Genomic DNA, 10,000 nt, shown 5'->3' with positions numbered 1-10,000 from the left:
GAGAGCGGCAGTGCTGTTCTCAGTCTGTCCACAGAGGGGCAGTGTTGTACAGCTCTCAGACAGCCCACACTGACAACCCTCTCTCTCTCTCTCTCTCCACACACAGCATCACAACAACAGGGATACACACACAGACAGAGGACAGGCCTCTCACCTTGGCCTCAGGGTCACTGTTAGACTCCTCCTCTTCCAGTGGGAGAGGGATCCTGGGGGGGAGGGATGGGGATGGGGGGGGGACAGAAGAATAAGAACCTGTGACTGTGTGGCTCACAGTTTCCTCCTGCCTTTGGGTACGTAACAATATCACCTTTTATAGAGGTCTGTCTGTCTGTCTGTCTGTCTGTCTGTCTGTCTGTCTGTCTGTCTGTCTGTCTGTCTGTCTGTCTGTCTGTCTGTCTGTCTGTCTGTCTGTCTGTCTGTCTGCCCGTCTGTCTGTCTGTCTGCCCGTCTGTCTGTCTTACCGTAGCGATGCATATCTGAGCGTAGCTCCCTCAAACTCCTTCAAGCTGGGGTCAGGGTTCACCGTGGCCGCCTGCAGGTCCTGGTACACAGATATGACATCACTCATTACATCATCAGACAGAGACAGACAGCCAGCCAACTCGCCAGACAGACAGATAGACAGATAGAACCCTGAACCCAGACAGATAGAACCCTGAACCCAGACAGATAGAACCCTGAACCCAGACAGATAGAACCCTGAACCCAGACAGATAGAACCCTGAACCCAGACAGATGGAACCCTGAACCCAGACAGATAGAACCCTGAACCCAGACAGATAGAACCCTGAACCCAGACAGATAGAACCTTGAACCCAGACAGATAGAACCCTGAACCCAGACAGATAGAACCCTGAAACCAGACAGATAGAACCCTGAACCCAGACAGATAGAACCCTGAACCCAGACAGATAGAACCCTGAACCCAGACAGATAGAACCCTGAACCCAGACAGATGGAACCCTGAACCCAGACAGATAGAACCTTGAACCCAGACAGATAGAACCTTGAACCCAGACAGATAGAACCTTGAATCCAGACAGATAGAACCCTGAAACCAGACAGATAGAACCCTGAACCCAGACAGATAGAACCCTGAACCCAGACAGATAGAACCCTGAACCCAGACAGAGTCTAGAGGAGAGATATTTACCTTCCAAACCTCACTATCAATCTTTCCCCCACTCACAGCTCCAACATCACCCCACAGCTGCTTCTACACACACACACACACACACACACACACACACACACACACACACACACACACACACACACACACACACACACACACACACACACACACACACACACACACAGTGGTGGGGAAAAGAGAGAGACAGGACAATTCTGTTAGGTCTACTGGTTCTGGGTTTAGTAGTGGGGGGGTTATTGGTCACACCTAGACAAGGTCTACTGGTTCTGGGTTTAGTAGTGTGGAATAATGTGGAATAACCCACCCAAACACACATCCATCCAGAATAACCCACACAAACATAGATGATGAATAGAGGGGGGGGGGGTTGTCTGCTTCTGTCCTGTAGGTGGCACGGTGGGCTCTTTATAAACCTGGGATACAGGGGTGGTCTGCTTCTGTCCTGTAGGTGGCACTGTGGGCTCTTTATAAACCTGGGATACAGGGGTGGTCTGCTTCCGTCCTGTAGGTGGCACTGTGGGCTCTTTATAAACCTGGGATACAGGGGTGGTCTGCTTCTGTCCTGTAGGTGGCACTGTGGGCTTTTTATAAAGGACGGGTCCCCAATCACTCCAAGGCCCTGGGATACAGGGGTGGTCTGCCAGACACTGGGGCGACCTGGGATACAGGGGTGGTCTGCCAGACACTGGGACGACCTGGGATACAGGGGTGGTCTGCCAGACACTGGGGGCGACCTGGGATACAGGGGTGGTCTGCCAGACACTGGGCTGATGGGAGGGGTTGAGAGGAGTTGAAGGATGGGACTGGATGGTGTTCAGAGATAGATGGGAGGGGTTGAGGGAGCTGAAGGATGGGACTGGATGGTGTTCAGAGATAGATGGGAGGGGTTGAGGGAGCTGAAGGACTGGATGGTGTTCAGAGATAGATGGGAGGGGTTGAGGGGAGCTGAAGGATGGGACTGGATGGTGTTCAGAGATAGATGGGAGGGGTTGAGAGGAGCTGAAGGACTGGATGGTGTTAGGAGATAGATGGGAGGGGTTGAGAGGAGCTGAAGGACTGGATGGTGGTAGGAGATAGATGGGAGGGGTTGAGAGGAGCTGAAGGACTAGATGGTGTTCAGAGATAGATGGGAGGGGTTGAGGGAGCTGAAGGACTGGATGGTGGTCAGAGATAGATGGGAGGGGTTGAGGGGAGCTGAAGGACTGGATGGTGGTCAGAGATAGATGGGAGGGGTTGAGGGGAGCTGAAGGGTTGGGGGGGACTGGATGGTGTTCAGAGATAGATGGGAGGGGTTGAGGGGAGCTGAAGGATGGGACTGGATGGTGTTCAGAGATAGATGGGAGGGGTTTAGGGAGGCTGAAGGACTGGATGGTGTTCAGAGATAGATGGGAGGGTTGAGAGGAGCTGAAGGACTGGATGGTGTTCAGAGATAGATGGGAGGGGTTGAGAGGAGCTGAAGGACTGGATGGTGTTCAGAGATTGATGAGATTTATTCAACCATGCTGGTCATTTATGAACATTTGAACATCTTGGCCACGTTCTGTTATAATCTCCACCCGGCACAGCCAGAAGAGGACTGGCCACCCCACATATGCTCTCTCTAATTCTCTCTTTCTTCTCTCTCTCGGAGGACCTGAGCCCTAGGACCGTGCCCCAGGACTACCTGACATGATGGCTCCTTGCTGTCCCCAGTCCACCTGACTGTGCTGCTGCTCCAGTTTCAACTGTTCTGCCTTATTGTTATTTGACCATGCTGGTCATTTATGAACATTTGAACATCTTGGTCATGTTCTGTTATAATCTCTACCCGGCACAGCCAGAAGAGGACTGGCTACCCCACATAGCCCGGTTCCTCTCTAGGTTTCTTCCTAGGTTTTGGCCTTTCTAGGGAGTTTTTCCTAGCCACCGTGCTTTTACACCTGCATTGTTTGCTGTTTGGGGTTTTAGGCTGGGTTTCTGTACAGCACTTTGAGATATCAGCTGATGTACGAAGGGCTATATAAATACATTTGATTTGATTTGATTTGATGGGAGGGGTTGAGGGAGCTGAAGGACTGGATGGTGTTCAGAGATAGATGGGAGGGGTTGAGGGAGCTGAAGGACTGGATGGTGTTCAGAGATAGATGGGAGGGGGTTGAGGGGAGCTGAAGGATGGGACTGGATGGTGTTCGGGCGGCAGGGTAGCCTAGTGGTTAGAGCGTTGCCACTTAATATAATGTTTATATACCCTACATTACTCATCTCATATGTATATACTGTACTCTATACCATCTACTGCATCTTGTTTATATACCCTACATTACTCATCTCATATGTATATACTGTACTCTATACCATCTACTGCATCTTGTTTACATACCCTACATTACTCATCTCATACGTATATACTGTACTCTATATCATACATACCCTACATTATTCATCTCATATGTATATACTGTACTCTATACCATCTACTGCATCTTGTTTACATACCCTACATTACTCATCTCATATGTATATACTGTACTCTATACCATCTACTGCATCTTGTTTACATACCCTACATTACTCATCTCATATGTATATACTGTACTCTATATCATACATACCCTACATTACTCATCTCATATGTATATACTGTACTCTATATCATACATACCCTACATTACTCATCTCATATGTATATACTGTACTCTATACCATCTACTGCATCTTGCCGTTCGGCCATCACTAATTCATATATTTATATGTAAATATTCTTATTCATTCCTTTACATGTGTGTACAAGGTAGAGTTTGTGAAATTGTTAGATTACTTGTTGGTTATCACTGCATTGTCGGAACTAGAAGCACAAGCATTTCACTACACTCGCATTAACATCTGCTAACCATGTGACCAATAACATCTACTAACCATGTGACCATTAACATCTGCTAACCATGTGACCAATAACATCTACTAACCATGTGACCAATAACATCTGCTAACCATGTGACCAATAACATCTGCTAACCATGTGACCAATAACATCTACTAACCATGTGACCAATAACATCTGCTAACCATGTGTATGTGACCAATAACATCTACTAACCATGTGACCAATAACATCTGCTAACCATGTGACCAATAACATCTACTAACCATGTGACCAATAACATCTGCTAACCATGTCTAACCATGTGACCAATAACATCTGCTAATCATGTGACCAATAACATCTGCTAATCATGTGACCAATAACATCTGCTAACCATGTGACCAATAACATCTGCTAACCATGTGACCAATAACATCTGCTAACCATGTGACCAATAACATCTGCTAACCATGTGACCAATAACATCTACTAACCATGTGACCAATAACATCTGCTAACCATGTGTATGTGACCATTAACATCTGCTAACCATGTGACCAATAACATCTACTAACCATGTGACCAATAACATCTGCTAACCATGTGACCAATAACATCTGCTAACCATGTGACCAATAACATCTACTAACCATGTGACCAATAACATCTGCTAACCATGTGTATGTGACCAATAACATCTACTAACCATGTGACCAATAACATCTGCTAACCATGTGACCAATAACATCTACTAACCATGTGACCAATAACATCTGCTAACCATGTCTAACCATGTGACCAATAACATCTGCTAATCATGTGACCAATAACATCTGCTAATCATGTGACCAATAACATCTGCTAACCATGTGACCAATAACATCTGCTAACCATGTGACCAATAACATCTGCTAACCATGTGACCAATAACATCTGCTAACCATGTGACCAATAACATCTGTTAACCATGTGACCAATAACATCTACTAACCATGTGACCAATAACATCTGCTAACCATGTGACCAATAACATCTACTAACCATGTGACCAATAACATCTGCTAACCATGTGACCAATAACATCTACTAACCATGTGACCAATAACATCTGCTAACCATGTGACCAATAACATCTGCTAACCATGTGACCATTAACATCTGCTAACCATGTGACCATTAACATCTGCTAACCATGTGACCAATAACATCTGCTAACCATGTGACCAATAACATCTGCTAACCATGTGACCATTAACATCTGCTAACCATGTGACCAATAACATCTGCTAACCATGTGACCATTAACATCTGCTAACCATGTGACCAATAACATCTGCTAACCATGTGACCAATAACATCTACTAACCATGTGACCATTAACATCTGCTAACCATGTGACCAATAACATATGCTAACCATGTGACCAATAACATCTGCTAACCATGTGACCAATAACATCTGCTAACCATGTGACCAATAACATCTGCTAACCATGTGACCATTAACATCTGCTAACCATGTGACCAATAACATCTGCTAACCATGTGACCAATAACATCTGCTAACCATGTGACCAATAACATCTGCTAACCATGTGACCATTAACATCTGCTAACCATGTGACCAATAACATCTGCTAACCATGTGACCAATAACATCTGCTAACCATGTGACCAATAACATCTACTAACCATGTGACCAATAACATCTGCTAACCATGTGACCAATAACATCTGCTAACCATGTGACCAATAACATCTGCTAACCATGTGACCAATAACATCTGCTAACCATGTGACCAATAACATCTGCTAACCATGTGACCAATAACATCTGCTAACCATGTGACCAATAACATCTGCTAACCATGTGACCAATAACATCTGCTAACCATGTGACCAATAACATCTGCTAACCATGTGACCAATAACATCTGCTAACCATGTGACCAATAACATCTACTAACCATGTGACCATTAACATCTGCTAACCATGTGACCAATAACATCTGCTAACCATGTGACCAATAACATCTGCTAACCATGTGACCAATAACATCTGCTAACCATGTGACCAATAACATCTGCTAACCATGTGACCAATAACATCTGCTAACCATGTGACCAATAACATCTGCTAACCATGTGTATGTGACCAATAACATCTGCTAACCATGTGACCAATAACATCTGCTAACCATGTGACCAATAACATCTGCTAACCATGTGACCAATAACATCTGCTAACCATGTGACCAATAACATCTGCTAACCATGTGACCAATAACATCTGCTAACCATGTGACCAATAACATCGGCTAACCATGTGACCATTAACATCTGCTAACCATGTGACCAAACCATGTGACCAATAACATCTGCTAACCATGTGACCATTAACATCTGCTAACCATGTGACCAAACCATGTGACCAATAACATCGGCTAACCATGTGACCATTAACATCTGCTTTGATTTGATGCCTTCAGATCTCACTGTTACAAATATATAGAAAATACGTGGTTCTATTTAATCAAATGTCATCGTCAGGGATCCAAATATTATCGCTTTCGCCCCTAAAAATACCAAAAACATGTCATTCTAGGTGTTTACCTGGTGGTCTAGAGGTGGGGAGGCTGAGGTGGTGTCCCCCAGGCTAGAGCCCTCCTGTCTGGTGAGAGGGTCTCTGGGCGCTGGTCTCTCCCACTGTGTGGCTCCACTCGGGATATGCCAGTAGTAGTTATCAGCCTTGTCTGTAATCCTCTTCCATCCTGGAGGAAGGTCTCCTTCTGTCTGACAGCCCTGATGATCACTCCAGATATCTGGGACATACATATCACCTCAATTATATATATACCCTGTATATAGCCTCCACATTGACTCTGTACCGTAATACCCTGTATATAGCCTCCACATTGACTCTGTACCGTAACACCCTGTATATAGCCTCCACATTGACTCTGTACCGGTACCCCCTGTATATAGCCTCCACATTGACTCTGTACCGTAATACCCTGTATATAGCCTCCACATTGACTCTGTACCGTAATACCCTGTATATAGCCTCCACATTGACTCTGTACCGTAATACCCTGTATATAGCCTCCACATTGACTCTGTACCATAACACCCTGTATATAGCCTCCACATTGACTCTGTACCGTAACACCCTGTATATAGCCTCCACATTGACTCTGTACCGTAACACCCTGTATATAGCCTCCACATTGACTCTGTACCGTAATACCCTGTATATAGCCTCCACATTGACTCTGTACCATAACACCCTGTATATAGCCTCCACATTGACTCTGTACCGGTATCCCCTGTATATAGCCTCCACATTGACTCTGTACCGTAATACCCTGTATATAGCCTCCACATTGACTCTGTACCATAACACCCTGTATATAGCCTCCACATTGACTCTGTACCATAACACCCTGTATATAGTCTCCACATTGACTCTGTACCGTAATACCCTGTATATAGCCTCCACATTGACTCTGTACCGTAATACCCTGTATATAGTCTCCACATTGACTCTGTACCGGTACCCCCTGTATATAGTCTCCACATTGACTCTGTACCATAACACCCTGTATATAGCCTCCACATTGACTCTGTACCGTAACACCCTGTATATAGCCTCCACATTGACTCTGTACCATAACACCCTGTATATAGCCTCCACATTGACTCTGTACCGTAACACCCTGTATATAGCCTCCACATTGACTCTGTACCGTAATACCCTGTATATAGCCTCCACATTGACTCTGTACCGTAATACCCTGTATATAGCCTCCACATTGACTCTGTACCGTAATACCCTGTATATAGCCTCCACATTGACTCTGTACCGTAACACCCTGTATATAGCCTCCACATTGACTCTGTACCGGTACCCCCTGTATATAGCCTCCACATTGACTCTGTACCGTAATACCCTGTATATAGCCTCCACATTGACTCTGTACCGTAATACCCTGTATATAGCCTCCACATTGACTCTGTACCGTAATACCCTGTATATAGCCTCCACATTGACTCTGTACCATAACACCCTGTATATAGCCTCCACATTGACTCTGTAGCCTCCACATTGACTCCATAACACCCTGTATATAGCCTCCACATTGACTCTGTACCATAACACCCTGTATATAGCCTCCACATTGACTCTGTACCATAACACCCTGTATATAGCCTCCACATTGACTCTGTACCATAACACCCTGTATATAGCCTCCACATTGACTCTGTACCATAACACCCTGTATATAGCCTCCACATTGACTCTGTACCATAACACCCTGTATATAGCCTCCAAATTGACTCTGTACCGATACCCCCTGTATATAGCCTCCACATTGACTCTGTACCGTAACACCCTGTATATAGCCTCCACATTGACAGTGAAATGTTGTACTCAGCATTTCACTGTGAGGTCTACTACACCTGTTGTATTCAGCATTTCACTGTAAGGTCTACTACACCTGTTGTATTCAGCAATTCACTGTGAGGTCTACTACACCTGTTGTATTCAGCAATTCACTGTGAGGTCTACTACACCTGTTGTATTCAGCATTTCACTGTAAGGTCTACTACACCTGTTGTATTCAGCATTTCACTGTGAGGTCTACTACACCTGTTGTATTCAGCATTTCACTGTCAGGTCTACTACATACTGACTAGACTACACTAGACACTAATACCTAGCTAGCTTCACACTCCTACCCTCTAATACAGCTAGACACTAGACAACACACAGCACATCCTGCAGGAGAGAGAGCCTAACACACACACACACACACACACACACACACACACACACACAGAGAGACACTGACCGAAGCCTCCCACACTGCACTCTTTCCTCATAAACAACATAGTGTGTGTGTGTGTGTGTGTGTGTGTGTGTGTGTGTGTGTGTGTGTGTGTGTGTGTGTGTGTGTGTGTGTGTGTGTGTGTGTGTGTGTGTGTGTGTGTGTGTGTGTGTGTGTGTGTGTGTGTGTGTGTGTGTGTGTGTGTGTGTTAGGCTCTCTCTCCTGCAGGATGTGCTGTGTGTTGTCTAGCTGTATTAGAGGGTAGGAGTGTGAAGCTAGCTAGGTATTAGTGTCTAGTGTCTAGTCAGTATGATACTAGCTAGGTATTAGTGTCTAGTCAGTATGATACTAGCTAGGTATTAGTGTCTAGTGTCTAGTCAGTATGATACTAGATAGGTATTAGTGTCTAGTGTCTAGTCAGTATGATACTAGATAGGTATTAGTGTCTAGTGTCTATTCAGTATGATACTAGCTAGGTATTAGTGTCTAGTCAGTATGATACTAGCTAGGTATTAGTGTCTAGTCAGTATGATACTAGCTAGGTATTAGTGTCTAGTCAGTATGATACTAGCTAGGTATTAGTGTCTAGTCAGTATGATACTAGCTAGGTATTAGTGTCTAGTCAGTATGATACTAGCTAGGTATTAGTGTCTAGTCAGTATGATACTAGCTAGGTATTAGTGTCTAGTGTCTAGTCAGTATGATACTAGATAGGTATTAGTGTCTAGTGTCTAGTCAGTATGATACTAGCTAGGTATTAGTGTCTAGTCAGTATGATACTAGCTAGGTATTAGTGTCTAGTGTCTAGTCAGTATGATACTAGCTAGGTATTAGTGTCTAGTCAGTATGATACTAGCTAGGTATTAGTGTCTAGTGTCTAGTCAGTATGATACTAGCTAGGTATTAGTGTCTAGTGTCTAGTCAGTATGATACTAGCTAGGTATTAGTGTCTAGTCAGTATGATACTAGCTAGGTATTAGTGTCTAGTGTCTAGTCAGTATGATACTAGCTAGGTATTAGTGTCTAGTCAGTATGATACTAGCTAGGTATTAGTGTCTAGTGTCTAGTCAGTATGATACTAGCTAGGTATTAGTGTCTAGTGTCTAGTCAGTATGATACTAGCTAGGTATTAGTGTCTAGTGTCTAGTCAGTATGATACTAGCTAGGTATTAGT

General features: G+C 44.4%; 1 protein-coding gene across 1 annotated transcript in view; it reads right to left on the bottom strand.

Moving 5' to 3' along the window:
- LOC124024756 (amyloid beta precursor protein binding family B member 2-like) overlaps positions 1–10,000 on the bottom strand; it is a 41,797-nt gene that overhangs the window by 31,198 nt on the left and 599 nt on the right. Inside the window, 4 exon segments of the mRNA XM_046338538.1 lie at positions 155–206; positions 462–541; positions 1,154–1,216; positions 6,611–6,819. Of these exon segments, the coding sequence (XP_046194494.1) occupies positions 155–206; positions 462–541; positions 1,154–1,216; positions 6,611–6,819 (404 nt within the window).

Source organism: Oncorhynchus gorbuscha, unplaced genomic scaffold (genome assembly GCF_021184085.1).
Source record: "Oncorhynchus gorbuscha isolate QuinsamMale2020 ecotype Even-year unplaced genomic scaffold, OgorEven_v1.0 Un_scaffold_1995, whole genome shotgun sequence".
In the NCBI taxonomy this organism is placed as follows: domain Eukaryota; kingdom Metazoa; phylum Chordata; class Actinopteri; order Salmoniformes; family Salmonidae; genus Oncorhynchus; species Oncorhynchus gorbuscha.
Note: the sequence above shows the minus strand (reverse complement) of the source record. Positions and strands in the feature narration are given on the sequence as shown.